At 53.4% G+C, this 14501-nt stretch overlaps 4 protein-coding genes across 4 annotated transcripts; 1 reads left to right on the top strand and 3 right to left on the bottom strand.

Annotated features, from left to right (window-relative positions):
* Positions 1–1072: 1072 nt before the first annotated feature.
* Positions 1073–8214, bottom strand: BU26DRAFT_515529 (Sec63-domain-containing protein). Its single transcript, XM_033828090.1, has one exon. It carries the CDS (start codon positions 7875–7877, stop codon positions 1224–1226), a length of 6654 nt encoding a protein of 2217 aa, XP_033688156.1. The 5' UTR covers positions 7878–8214; the 3' UTR covers positions 1073–1223.
* A 324-nt stretch (positions 8215–8538) lies between these two features.
* BU26DRAFT_418571 (uncharacterized protein) lies at positions 8539–10758 on the bottom strand (the record flags this gene model as incomplete). The annotated part of the gene is made up of 2 exons (XM_033823256.1): positions 8539–10534; positions 10586–10758. The coding sequence occupies 2 exons, from the start codon at positions 10756–10758 to the stop codon at positions 8539–8541; spliced, it is 2169 nt and encodes a 722-aa protein (XP_033688155.1).
* Positions 10759–12114: 1356 nt separating this feature from the next.
* On the top strand, positions 12115–13666 carry BU26DRAFT_515526 (APH-domain-containing protein). The gene is made up of 4 exons (XM_033828089.1): positions 12115–12274; positions 12331–12626; positions 12674–13242; positions 13432–13666. Exons 1-4 carry the CDS (start codon positions 12176–12178, stop codon positions 13575–13577), a joined length of 1110 nt encoding a protein of 369 aa, XP_033688154.1. The 5' UTR covers positions 12115–12175; the 3' UTR covers positions 13578–13666.
* A 103-nt stretch (positions 13667–13769) lies between these two features.
* Positions 13770–14501, bottom strand: BU26DRAFT_216127 (putative small nuclear ribonucleoprotein G). The gene is made up of 5 exons (XM_033820706.1): positions 14424–14501; positions 14246–14338; positions 14117–14188; positions 13956–14063; positions 13770–13898 (listed from the first exon to the last, which is right to left on the bottom strand). Exons 2-5 carry the CDS (start codon positions 14273–14275, stop codon positions 13851–13853), a joined length of 258 nt encoding a protein of 85 aa, XP_033688153.1. The 5' UTR covers positions 14276–14338; positions 14424–14501; the 3' UTR covers positions 13770–13850.

The following is a 14501-nucleotide window of genomic DNA, read 5'->3' as shown; positions in this document are numbered from 1 at the left end:
TGCTACATCATGCCATCGATTTCGCGCCCGGAGTCTGCCTTTGAATTGTGTTAAAGGCTTCTCGCGAGACAGCATCCTCGGCATGAGGAGGCTAAGAACATCAGCCACAGGGTTGAAAAAGGTCGCCTAGATCCAAAAGGGAACAGCAATGGCGTTGGACCAGGCAACCAAAGTCAAGTCAGTGGACGCCTTCTCTAAGTGCGTCAGATGGTCCACCTACCGATTCTCGAAGACACATAGCGCATTGAGAGTTCGACATCTCCGCCTCCGTTTTGTGGGAAGGATTGTATGTTTCGGGCGAAGAAAGCGGCCATGAAAGAAAGAGAGGATTACTGTATGGGTAGGGCAGACAGAGTATGTACGGTCAGTTCGATCGGTGCAACCCATCTCACGAAGGGCATCGTCCTCATCGTGAAGTGCGTCATGGTGTTACTGGACCTTGTGGAAGCGTCTACTTGGCGTAGTCGGAACAAATTGCCAAATAGGGAAGAAACGGTTTACTTGAACATGAACAGCTCGTTCATCTAGTTTGCCGATTAGCTCCAGAGAAGAAACTCACGGGGGTCAGTACAAAGATGCTCTCCTGACCTGCCATCGAGAGGCATTCCTCACTCACAAACGACTCAAACTCTTGGTCGGCCTCGTGAAACGATCGGAGAATACTGTGTCCATGATTTCCTCCGTCAGCTGTACCTGCTTTATGATAGTACGCTCGAAAACTTCGGTATCGTCAAAGATGATTGAGAGCCGGTTTAACCAACCGAGTTCGCGCTGGATTCATAGAAGCTGATCGATCATTTGTCTCAGCGTATAATCGTACGACTTCGTTCCTGGATCTGGAAGAGTCTCGAGGAGATTGTTGCGCGCGTCAAAGTTATAAGATCGGTCGGAGGAACGTGCCGTGGCGAGTGTGAATTGAAGAGCGGGTCATGAAGACTCACATGCCATCGACGTATCTGGATAGAGGGGAAATGCGTGGCGTTGGTGGAACGGCATGCATGAGAAATGTCAAGAACGGTTTTGATCGTCGCTTTCGAAAAGTCACAACGTAACATGAAGGGGGTGTCTTTGACGCTGATTTTGGAACTCTATTTCTCCTACATAAAAGATCTTATGTCGTGCCACAAGGCACATTCCGAACGCCTTTTGCACAAAGCAAATATGCCACTGACCGCGCCATACACAGACATGATTTGTAGTTTTTGTGCTCGACGGGAAATCATTTACTCCTCCTCCTCTTCCTCTTCATCCTCCTCCATGCCCTCAGCAGCATTCACCGTAAACGTCGGCGCCTGGTCGACACCTAGATAACTATCGCTAACTAAGAATAGCGTCAACTCATGTTCACCCGGCTGCTCAAGCGTAAACTCGAGCATAGTCTCTAGTTTCCTGCCAATCGTAACCTTCTTGATACCCAGTAGCGTATGTTCGCGCTGATCCCCAACTACGAGCCACCAGCTCTCGGTCTTGTCCGCGGGATAAAATGGCGCATGAACCTCTGTCTTCGGCTGCTCGTCCTCTTCGAGATTGCGCGTAATCCTGACCCTGATTTGCGTAGGAGAGTTGGTAGCGATCTCATCCGGATCGACGACTTCGTGCTCAAGCTCCAGGTTGGGGTAGTACTCGTTCGTGAACGTGGCGACTTCCTGGATTTGGCGGCCGTCCAACTGCATGGCCTTGAGCAGAGACTTATAGTCGGGGTTCTCGTCCTCGTCCATGGCGTTGATGAAGTCATCGATGTCGTTGATGCCGAACTTCTGCACTGCCTTGATGGTGTCGTTGTCAAAGTGCGGAATCTGCTTGAGCGGAGAGTCCTTCTGCCACATGGCTTGGACGACCATCTGAGAGAGCTCCATTGCACTCAGCGCATTGAGATGTGCTTCTGACGAAAGCACGTCGACGCTTGCACTGAGAATATTGAGGACTTTCCGGACGACGATTTCTTGATCCTTCGCCAGATCGATCGGTAGCTGCATGCGCGAGAAGTGTGCTTGCAGCAAGACAAAAGCTTTGAAGTGTGGAGTCTCAAAGCTCGCGTCCTGCATCTTATACGGTACGCGATCGTAGATGCGGCTGAGGATGTGCTCTTCGTGGCGCCGGATTTGGATATCTTCGAACTCAGTAGCTGCAGTGATAATCTCCAGGACGCCCTTGAGACTGGTCTTTCCGTTGAGCGACATCATGAGCGTCTGCATGGTGATGAAGGAGATATTATAGTATGCTGCTATCATGCATGGATTGAGAGGCTGGATGGCATCCTCTTCTTCATCATGCTCGATGAGGTTCGCGTCGACCAAATCTTTTAGTGTCTGCTCCACCAATTCCGATAGATGAGCGCTGAGGCCTTCGTGCGACGTGTCATGAAGGTTGTAATAGCTCGGATTCGAGAGTAGTCGGCGGTAGAAGTAGGTGTATGTAGACCAGTCGACAGCCTCCTGTGTGGATTCAATTGTCTTGGCACTGATCTCGGCAACGAAGGCATCGTGTAGATAGTCGTGGAGGTAGCTCTCGACGGGCAAGGCCTCGTTCAGGAACTTCTTGTAATAGTCTCGCTTGACCGCCGGGACCATCAATACACCTTTTGCGGACTTGTCTTGTCCTACTCTGCCAGCCTTGCCAAACATCTGGAGGAGCTCGCTGATCGAATAGTCCACGTAACGGTGTTCCCTGCCTTCGAAGAACTGGGTGTTCATAACGACGACCAGATGAGCGCTGCAGTCAATCTCCCAACAGGAATCTCGCGACACTATCAAGACTTGAATAGCGCCCACCTTGAAGAGGTGCTGCACAGCCCTCTTATCAAAGGAATTGAGCGCCTCATGATAGTAGCCAATACCATGTGAGAGCGATTCAATTAGCGCCCGTTCGTTGACCTTGGCAAGAATGGGTTCAATTTCATTCAAGGACGCGTTGAGAAAGCGGTCCTCATCGTCGTCAGCGACACAGGCGGAGAGCAGGTCCACTGCGGACGCGCGAGCTTGTTTTCGGCTTGGCACAAACAGTATGGCGGGCTTATCCGGGGACTGCTGAGTGATGGCCTTGTACGTCGGTTTTGCCATAGCCAGCATAAGCGACGGGAAGTGAGGAATGGTGTAGGACTGGATCTTTAACTCCAAGGGTACCGCGCGAACGCCGGGACTGAAGTTGTAGATGGTGTGCTTATTAGCGCCAATCCACTCGCCAATGTCCCGAGCATTCGACACAGAGACGCTGAGGCCGACGATTCGGAGTCCAGATTCGATCTGAGCTGCCATTGCCTGCATTCGAGAGACGACGATCTCGTAAACATAGCCACCAGCACCGCCCAGCATGTGCAAGTCGTCGGCGATCAGGAGGGCGACAGACTGAACGTTCTTGCGGCGTTGCCATTGCCGCGAAATGGAATCCCATTGCGTCGGGGTGGCCAAAATGAGGTCGCCTTTTTCGAGTAAACGAAGATCCGCCGTGGTCTCTCCTGTGAGCTTGACAACATCCTTCCCTCCACCGAGACCAGACAAACGCGTATTCCAGTTATTGTATTGATTGTCAACGAGTTCCTGGAACGGCGCCAGGTAGACAATACGCCCTTCGTTGTTGCTCGACCAGTGTCGCAAGATTGCGAATTCGGCACAGATGGTCTTCCCGATGCCCGCGGAGGCACCCACGAATACATTGTCATCTTGCGTGTACAAAGAAGTGAACACCTGTGTCTGGACTTTGTTGAAGCGGCCGATATCCTCATACAGACCCATGTATTCCTTTCGCTTCAGTGCGGAAATGGGCAGTGACTGTAAATCCAAGACCGGAGTGTGCGGAGGGAATTTGGCCGGCAGAATAAGCTTTTGGAAAGAGACGGCTAGCTTTGTCTCGGAGCCCATCCAACGGTCGGAGAGTACGGTGATGAAGTAATTAGGTGGCATTGGCTCGTCGATAGGCACCGTAAGCTCGACTAGATGCTCGTTCACTTCTCCCTCGGCGTAGTCCTTGCGGAGGATGAATTGATCATGGAAGAGTATCTCTTCGCCATCGCAGTCTTCGACAAGGATCCAGAAGGCTTCAGAAGCCCCATGAAGCGACTCGTCCCACTCGAAATTCGGCCTAATCGTGAGCTCTAGGCGTAGCATTGATCTTGTGACGGGCCGTGGGGTTGCCTCCAGTTCAAGACGAGGGAATTTGTTTACCAGCCCGCATATCAACTTGCCGGCCTTAGGCATGCCCAATAATTCGCCCATGTTTGGTGGATCGAGGCCGAAGTAGCTTGACCACGGTACATCGATACGCTCTGCCTTCTGGACGACGTCCCTAGGGCAAGTGGGGAACTGCCGGAGGGGGGACATGGTCGGCCACATCCGCTTCTCAGCCATCTTGCACAAGTCCAGCGCAAGCTTAGCGACCTGTGACCAGCCCTTCTTGAGGCATATTTCAAAGATGGCACGAAGGATACGGCCAGCTGACTGGGTGACATACACCATGTCAGCCACGAGCGCTAGCCCTTCTAGCTTCAACCGAGAAATGTAGGCTTGAAGCAGGACGTTAATCTTGGCCTGAGGCTCCTCAATGCCTTCTTTAACCGGGATAGGAACTCGCCCAAGAAGCTTCGCCAGCTCGAGCTTCTCGTCCTGTCGCACTGGAATGTATTTGAATTCCTCGCTGAGCGCGAAGACTCGGAATAATTCAATCGCGCTGATACCGGGCTGGATGTGCAGATTGTATGTCCCCATAGAGTTGTGAGTGATGTAGTAGTGGGATGCAATCCTCCCGAGCTCCGTTGGTTGGAGAGCCCCCGACTTCCTGTCGTATTTCACCAGATTGCATTTCTCCAGGACATACGCGGCGGCATGAATCAAATCAACCCGCCTCTGCTCCAGGACTGTGTCGTTCTCGTATTCCGGACCAACGCGATACAAGCCCGGCGAGCGCAGCATCCTAACGAAGAGGTAGGTGTATCCAAGCCAGTCAACGCCCTCATCTCGGGTGCGTACGTTGCCCAGCACGATTTCCGCATTGAGATTATCCGCCAGTCGGCTGATGAATTGCGATTCGATCGGTAGCTGCTGGTTCAGAAGCGAGAGGTAGTACTGGATCTCCGCTTGGGTAGTGATGATTATGCCTTCGCCGTAGGTGTCAAACTGGGGACGGCCAGCACGTCCAAGCATCTGCAAAACATCTTGAGGGCTGAGCTCAACCCAGCTACCCTTTTCCGGAGAGTATACCTGGGTCCCCTTGATAATGACGGTGTGAGCCGGAAGGTTGACACCCCAGGCAAGGGTTGCCGTGCAGACGAGGACTTGAATAACACCATCGGAAAATAGATCCTCTACGGTGGTCCTGTCGGCACGGGACATTCCGGCGTGATGAATACCAAAACCATAAGGCATCAGGTCCTTTAGTTCAGCGTTCTGCACTGATTCCGACTCTTGCCTCAGAATCTCCCTACTCGCACCATCAGAACGAAGGATCTTGCCAATGGTCTCCAATTCCAGGGCTTTGTCGCGGATGTACTTTGCTGTCTTCGCTGTCTCTTTACGGGAGTGCACGAAGATAAGCATCTGATTCCGATTTTCACCGACCTGCTCTAGGACTTTGGTGTAGCATACGTCGTTCATGGTTTTCAGCTGCTTGATAGCTTTCTTGTCTGTGACGCCGATAAATTCCTGCTTCAGCGGGCATGGCCGGAATGTTGCATCAAAATGAAAGAGTCCCTTTTCAGGATCAACACGAAGGAAGCTCGCCACATCTTTGTAGTTCGGCAACGTGGCACTTAGACCTACGAGCCGAACAGGCTCGCCAGTCTGTTCGGTACGGCGGATCGTTCGGCTGACGATGCTCTCAATGACCGGACCGCGGTCATCGTGGAGAAGATGAATCTCATCTATACAGATGAGGCGCACTAGGTTAATGTAGCTAGTGTCGGTGGCTTTGCGAGTGATAACGTCGTACTTTTCAGGTGTGGTGACAATGATCTGCGTCTCAGCGATCTGCTGCTTTGTGAGCTGGCGATCGCCAGTCAGTTCTGAGACGCGAATGCCGTAAGGTTCTAGTCGTTTTCCGAAGTTGCCCACCTGTTCTTGGACGAGTGCCTTGAGCGGAGCGATATAAATGATCTTGAAATCGTCGAGGGCGATCTCGCCAGTACGGGCATTCCTGTGCTTTCCAATCTCTCGGAGCATTGCTAGCATTGCGACGTTCGTCTTACCAGATCCAGTGGGCGCGCAGATGAGCATGTTACCGTCGTCTTTGAAGGCGGTAGGGTAGCATTTCGTCTGAATGCGGTTGAGGTTCTTCGAAGACCCAAAGCCTACGCGCGCCCACTCCGGTAGCTCCGATGTAGGCATATCCTTCTGCTCGGTCGGGTCTCGCCGTGCCTTGGGTGCAGGCACGTGAATCTCTTCGTAGCCCTTGAATTGGCGACGCGTCGAGCCTTGCGGCAGCTTGACGCTCGGATTTGTCATGAGGTGATTTCCCTGGTCGAAAACTATGTTTTCTAGATTGACCAGTCGGCCGGACGGTTGCAACCCTCCAACCACGCCCTCTGGCCTCGGAGCATCAGCCATGTCGACATCTTTTGATGCTTCTGGGATGTTGATGTCCCTCAAATCGAATTTCATCTTCTTCAGACCAGGGCCTTCGGCCTTGGTACCTGTTTCACGAGCGCGTAGTTCCTGGAGGATTTGTTGCTGACCCGCAGCCCTCATTTCTCGCTCGACGGCCGCTCGCTCATCATTGTCTTCCGCCGCCCGTCTCCACCTGGTGACCCAGACAATCCTATCCCGGTTGAGCACAAGCTTTGCGACGAGCTCGTGATGTTCATAATCGAAAAGCTCCATAAGGTCGTTTTCGATCTCACGCAGGGGCTTCTCTTCGCCGTCTTCCGATAGCCCGGCTAATATTTTGAGCCCATCTTGTGTTTTTTCCTGTTGAGTGTGCGCATCTTCATAGACTTGACCAACTTGCCTCTGCAACCAATAAGCATCAATCTCGTGCGCTGGTATCAACTGATCCACGCCTGCTGTTCGGTCTGCCGAAGCTGTGTCCCCTTGGATAATCATTTCCTCTTCCCCCGCAAGAGCGCGGTCCGTGTCTTCTCTGCCCTCACCGGCTCCTATTTGCTCAACGGGCCTCTCCTCGTCTTCCTCCTCGTCGGTGGTATCGCCCTCTCGCACTTCGAAGGTCTGTGCGGCATCTTCGTCGTCTTCATCCTCGTCGAAAACGACTGCGACACCCTGATTCTCATCATTCTCCGGGCCTTCGGCGTCTGCTCTATCTTCACCCATGTCTTCGTCATCATCCTGCGCATCGTAGTCGGTGATTTTCTTGCCGAGATTGACTAGTTCGTTAAATTCCTTAGGGCCCATCGACGAGCCAAGGAGATCATCCACTGCTTTCTTCTTATCGAAGTCCTTCATGCCGTCATCCTTCAGATATTCCAGGACAGCGTCGGCGGCACTTCTCGTGTACAGCATCGGAACATCCCCAAGATGCTTACTTACGATCGTTGTGATTAGGTCGAAAGTTGCGCGCGTCGCAGGCGTCCGTGGCTTGTAACGAAGATCCTCTATGGCCAGGTCCTGGTCTGATGTGCTCACAGCGCCAAAGGCGCCTGTCCCATCTCCCCTCTTCCGCTTCCGCTGCTCTCGCTCTAGCACATCACCACCCTCAGTTATGCTCCCCCGTTCAACCTCGAAGGTGCTCTTTGGCTTCTTCTTTTGTGTAGGTGCGCTGTCGCGCGCAGTCCGCCCTCCCATATCCCGAATGTTTATGCGACCTGCTAGCGACTCTGGGTCACCAGTAGCTTCCTCTGCGCGGCGGCTGGTGAATCTCCGGTCCGCCTGCAGGACCAAATTTGACATCGCCGCATATTTGAATTGCGCGAGGTGGTTTTGCTTCGGGTCTGCCATGGTGGGTGAGGGATATCGCTCGCGCCTCGGGAGAATCTGTAGGTGAATTTCTGCGTCTCGTCCAGACTGGGTTTCCGGTGGAGATTTAGGGTCTCGATTGCGCGCCGCTTTACCCACGTCTAGTCCCGAGTAATGCGAATCTTAAGTACCGATGTTGGAAGGTAATTGGGGTCTCAGAAGTTGGTCGTACCCTTCGTGAACGCTGGTCGAAGCGAATCGAAAGATGCCGAGCTCGAAACAAGACCGCGTTCTAGCGACCGCCTATCGCGCAGCGCCGCGGACGTATATTCGGTGAGAGAAGGGGTGAAGCACGTGCGACCTTGGTGTTGACGGTGTCGCAAGCGGGCGGCGATAGAATTTAAAATCGACGGCGGAGCTTGAGAAGCTCGGCCCACCGCCACCGCGACCAGGCAGCCACACCACGTGACCGCGTCCTTTCTCACGACCAACCCATGTTCAGCAATGCGTCGCTTGTCGCTTACTCCTGGCATCAGATGTAAAGGTTTGGCTATTTGGACGCGGCGCTTGCAGCAACTTGATCGAGATTGATGCAGAAAATTGCAATATGACTAGTATTAGATCATCTACGCCTCTGCCAAATGCCCAAACCGAACCACCAGGGATATCATGCAGTAATGTCCATAGTAACCTAAAAAGCATTCTAGAAAGCATCTTCATTAGGGCATGCCGTGACATCATGACCCTCGCTCTCGCACAGCGCACACCACTTATCCGGATCAGCTACCGTGGCTCCCTTTGGAGGCACCAGCGATGAATTAAACGAAGGTATCGGGAGCGGCGCCGTAGGGGCGTTGCCTGGCGCTTTGCTGGGAGTACCAGCCGAAGGTCGAGGCCTATCGGACGAAACAGAAAGATTTCGGAGGCCTTCGATGACCACGTCTTTTCCGCTGCGGTTCGCGCTCGAGTGAGGCTTGGATATGCCGTCTCCTCCCATGGCAGAGCAGTTAAGGATGTCGTGGCCGCCCGTCTCGCAGATTTCGCACCAAAGTACACTACCATCAGCTGACGAGTGCCCGTCAGACTCCATCATGGGCTCAAGCGTTGATGGTGCTTCCCGGCGTGCCGCTTGTGGTGACCCTCTCCAGCTGACAACCGTGCCTTTAGAGTCTCGTCCGGAGGATCGCTTGTCCTGCATTGCCGTACGCTCGGACAGACTATTGCTGATGACGCTCTCACGTTGGTCGGGAGTGCCCACCTGGCTCTTCAATCTCTCGATTTCCCGCTCTAGCTCTTCCTCTCGGTAAGCTTTCCGTTCAACGAGCCCGCGCAGCTCTTCTTTCTCGCGTTCGAGGCGCTCTGCCTTCGCTTGAACGCTCCTCAGTTCTTCTGGGTTCACTGAAGATCCCTGACGCGACAAGGGCGATCGGCCGTGCTCTTCAGGCCCGGAGCTCAAGGAATGGATGATGGCTTTCAGACCGCGGATTTCATCGTCTCGCTGTTCCACTTCTCTTGATCCTGGGGTGAGCGGGCCGTCCACCATCGCTCCCGCGCCCTTCAGAGCTGCTGCAGCCTTCTCTCGTTCCCTCCGTAATTCTGATCGGCCGCGCTCGACTTCACCGCGTAGGAACTCAACTTCCCCTCGAGCTTCCGCTTCACCTCTCCTAGCATCCTCCAATCCTTCCTCCAACTCTTGCACGAGTTCTTCTAGTTGTTTTAACTGCCTCGCGACGCTTTCAACGTCTTCACCCCTCGATTGCAGTTCCCTAAGCTCATCCTGGAGCTCTTCCACTTTTCTCTCATACACGCGCTCTGTCTCGGTACTTGCCATCTCAAGAGTGTCGATGGTACTTCGGAAGTCGGCTCGATGCGCATCAAATTCAGCAGTAAGCATGGCGATCTTATCATTCTTCTCTCGGAGAAGAGCGCGGAGCTGGACAACATCACTCGGCTCGTTACCGTTGCTCCTTGGACGCCCCAGATCCATGCCATCCTCCGGCATGAGAGTTTGAATCTCAGCCAAGCTGGTCTCCATTTCCGCCAGCGAAGCCGCTTGCTCTTTTAACTGCTTATCACGCTCTTCTAGCAGCTTGGTGAGGCGCTGCACCTCGCCGTCAGATTGATTTGAACCAGGCCTTCGCGTTGTCGAGCTCGCCATCGAACCATTGCTTGCACGAACGACTCCAGTTGGGGTTACTTCCGTGTCTTCATCTATAGTGTCATGCTGTCCCAAACGTGAGTTGTTGCGTGAAAATGGCCGAGATGGACCTGGCGTCCGCGGCGGTTTCTGGAAAGCCGCGGTTCTTGGACCAGGACTGTTAAACCTCGGAGGGCCAATGGCGCTCTTCGAGAAACCAGCGGGTGTAATAGAACCATTTCGCCCAGGTGTGGGAGCCAAATTTGGTTGCTTGCGGAAGGGTGATTCTGGGCGCGGTAGCGAGGGCCTTCCCTTTGGTTTGAAGACGGGACTAGGCGCGCGCGCTCCAGGGCCTACTGACTGCGAGAACTTGGGTATAGACGGCGTATCGGGGCTGGAGTTGGGCTTTTCTCTCGTTGAGAGGCTGAAGGTATTGAAGGACGGCGTCGTAGGCGTAGGAGGGAAGGTCTCGGAGGTCAAGGTAGGAGAGGATCGTTTCGTCGCACGATGTACAGGCAGGAATATACCGGAGCCCGGAACCGAAGTCGTGAAATACCGCGTGCTGTGGGATCGTTACACCTTGCATACATAGGAAAAGGAGAGGCTCGCATACCCGTCGACGTCGCCGTCGTTCTTCCCACGCGCGGCGAACTCTCTGCTGAGCTCTACTCCAGCGAAGACACCTTTCTTTCCGCGAACGCTTCCGATAAACTTGACGACACCGTGCATGCCGCCCGGCACGTCCACAGTGTCGCCAACCTCGATATCCTGGCCATCGCCGCCCATTTTATTCGTCGGAGTCGTAGGATTCCCTATTAGCGCGTTTAGGGACGCTTTTCGTGCGATGGCGGTGCTGGCGGCCAAGGCCAGGTTGGGTGAAGAGGCGGTGTTGTTTAGTGAAGGCCGTGGAGGGTTGAGCCTCCTGGGCGTTTGGAAGGCCATCTGGTCTCGGCTACCCGCTGTGGGTGTTATTGTTGACTGGGTCCTGAGACGGCGGCCACTGTGGCCCTGTTGCACGAAGAAGGCGGGATTTGTTTTGGAGGGTTACCATGACTTGCTTGTGACAGGGGTCTAGTCGGTTGACCCGTTCTCCGCCAATGATGCTCGGGTGTCCATCCCCATAGCAATGCTGTTATACCGCCTCTACCGGTATGGCTCTCTAAAGACGGCATTCACGTCGACTTTACGCTGCTCACTGCGCGGCTGAGTCAGTTAGCCTTATATTAAGTGGCGAGCGGATGTTCGAGCTTCCTGCCACCGATCGCGCTGAGATCCTGGATGGCCGGAGCAGCCACAAGTCCAGGTAGGGAAAAGGAGAGCTTATCGAGTGCGCGGTGAAGTATTTGCTTTGACTCGGACTCCATTGACTGTGTTCATTCCTCTCGCTTCTCCCCTTCCTGTTGAATGGTACGTCCCCCACGGCATCCGACGGGCTCCAGGAATGTCCACCCGCGTTCACTTCACGAGCGACGGAAATCGTATGATGCCTTTACGTGGGAGATCGCGAAGTTGAAGGGGTTCTGGTGCTGTATCTCTTCCACTTGATTACCTGGGCTTCGCTCTGTTAACAGAGTACAAACGTACTGAAGTGTCTACTGTCAAAGCGATTGAAGGGCTTGAACATTGTTTGAAAGCTCAAGGCAAGTCAGATGAATAGATCAGGGGCTTATAGATCGCGCGAATACTTGCGCCCAGCTAGCTAGAGGTACCTCTTGGGCTACCTAGGTAGGGAGGAACGCGCATTCACGTGACCAGGACACCATCTCATTGTTGGCTAAAAGGACTCGCGAGCCTGGAACAGTCGACTCTTTGCGAGGGTATTTAGCGCTCAAGGAACTGCCCACGCTGCCTACCTAGGTACTGGGAAAGGATTAAGGCAAGACTAACATCAACCCCAACCTTACCTCCTCTGTGGTATCTAAACCTAGACGGCACAGATGCGAAGTACCGTACATTGGTAGAAACGACAACGACGCCTGCGATGTAAAACTTACAGCGGTTCTTTTCAATTACAGATGGGAGCCTGAGGCCCTCAGCAAGCCGTTTAGTATTCCGCATCCAATTCCGACTCGGCTTCGCTTCGACTCGCGTGCGCCCCTCCCAATTGCCTCGGCTCGGAGAGGATCAGCTTTCCCGCAGTCATAGCTCTACAAAATATGGCCTCCGCCGCACACACCGTGCATCCCAGCCGACATTACCTACGATGGCCGGCGCAGTTCGACAGCCCATTGACGTAGCCTCGCTGGAGCGCTACATTGCCTCCAACGTTCCTGAAATCGCGGTGCCGATTGACGTCAAGCAGGTACAACACCGGCCCAAACGTAGCTCGTAAGATGTATGCGCTGACAAAAAGAGTAGTTTGGCTACGGCCAGTCAAACCCAACGTACCAGTTGACGGACAAGGACGGGAAGCGATATGTTATGAGGAAGAAGCCGCCGGGGCAGCTTTTGTCCAAGACGGCACATAAGGTGGATCGAGAGTACCGGATCATCCACGCTTTGGAGAAGACAGACGTCCCAGTGCCCAAGGCGTATTGTCTCTGTCAGGATGAGAAGGTCATCGGGACGGACTTCTATATCATGGAGTTCCTGGACGGTAGGATATTTGAGGATCCAGCCATTCCAGAGGTAACCCCAGAAGAACGGACGAAGATGTGAGTCTCACGTAAGAGGGAGACAGTCATCAGCTAATATTCTGCAGGTGGCATTCAGCAGTCACAACGCTCGCCAAATTCCACAGAGTCGTCCCAAAGGATGTCGGGCTCGAGACCTATGGGAAGCCCTCCGGATTCTACAACCGCCAAATATCCACCTTTAACACTATCTCGAAATCGCAAGCAGCGGCGAAGGACAAGGACACGGGGGTGCCAGTTGGGAAGATTCCACATCAAGACGATATGGTTGCATTCTTCAGTGACCCTAAGACGCAACCAAAGGACAGGAGCAGCTTTGTGCACGGGGACTACAAAATTGACAACGTTGTCTTCCACAAAACCGAGCCGCGGGTGATTGGCATTCTGGATTGGGAAATGTCCACCATAGGGCACCCATTGTCCGACCTGAACAACCTACTAGCGCCGTTCGTAACGGCGTCGTCGGAAAAAGCCCTAAGCATAGGTCGTGCAAACACTGCGTTCCAGCCGGGTGCAATGGAGGGTTTACCGTCGCAAGATCAGTTGGTGTCGTGGTATTCGGAAGTTGCAGGGTGGGATCCTCGACCAGATATGACCTGGGGTCATGCCTTCTCGACCTATCGGTCGGCGATAATTAGGTACCAAGGCCCCGGTACAAATAGTAGACTATATATGCTAACCTATAGGTAGTAAGCAAACCTTTCTTATATTACGCCCTACCTTAGGGCAAATGTTAGACACGTTCCAACATTTGCTGCGGATCTAAGACATGCGGTATTTGTACCCCAGCTTTCTAGGCGCCTGCTAATTGTACCGTCACCTTAAGTGCAAGGGATAGGTGCGCGATACGCACTTCGTCAGGCCAGCAGCGCGCAAGCGCAAAACTACGGTTCGATGATGAGGCCGTTTGCCGAAATCGCGTGGGACTTGGTGCAAGAGTACAAAAACGCGCATGAGAAGGCGAAGCTGTAATGTAGCTTGTTGTACCCTGTAACTACTCACCATTATCTGGATAGTTTTCTCGTCCACCAGCTGATCAGAAATCGCATATTGGTATCATGTCAATGTCGACCTATAGATTGGGCTGTCAACACATGTACCAACCCCAATGGCCTCAAGTAACCGGGTACAAAGAGCTGGGGAGCATTACCACAAGCTATTGCCGGAACGCCAGTTACCACTCTTTTCTGTAGCCGAGATAATCCCCCCAAAAGGTACAACAATGTACCTGTCCTTCGTGACGTCTCATCTTCCCCCCTTGTGGTGGTCGTCGGTGTTGATACGGTCGAGAGCCTGATGTCCAAAATTAGCACTCTTACTGGTAGTTTGGAAAACGCTGGCTACACAGACCTCGAGCATGACCACAGCATTTCCTCGAATGACAACCATACCGATTCGCACCCTATCACCACTCGGCTTCTCTTCCAGGGCTTCGTCGAGCACAATGTTCAGGTAGACCTGTGAACCATAAGCTTGGCAGAACCATGATTATGAGGGTGTCAGATACATACGTCGTATCCTCGCAGAATACCGATGACTTTTCGACTTCCATTGAGCTGCACAAGAATGCGCTTCTCTAGGTACTGTTCTCACTGGTTAGCCGCACTCCACGAAGGCGGAAAAGAGTGGAAAGACCGTACCTTCTTCAGCTCCGGCTGTGCTTGAGGCATCGCGAGAGTTGTAGGCCGAAATTAAAGTCGACTGTATTGCGAGCTTCGTGGTAGGCGTACCAGCTGGCCTGTGGATTAGGTTGCGAAGTCTTCAAGGCGCGTGGTAGGCAGCCACCGCGATAGAGACAAGTAGATTGTGTTCACCTACTTTTGTGGAAAAGATGAAGGATAGTCCAGTGTTGTCAGCGTCGAGGTCGTAGTTGGGTCAAGCTCGCGTCGAACGGGT

The sequence above is a fragment of the Trematosphaeria pertusa genome, assembly GCF_010094035.1.
Source record: "Trematosphaeria pertusa strain CBS 122368 unplaced genomic scaffold BU26scaffold_3, whole genome shotgun sequence".
NCBI lineage: Eukaryota > Fungi > Ascomycota > Dothideomycetes > Pleosporales > Trematosphaeriaceae > Trematosphaeria > Trematosphaeria pertusa.
Note: the sequence above shows the minus strand (reverse complement) of the source record. Positions and strands in the feature narration are given on the sequence as shown.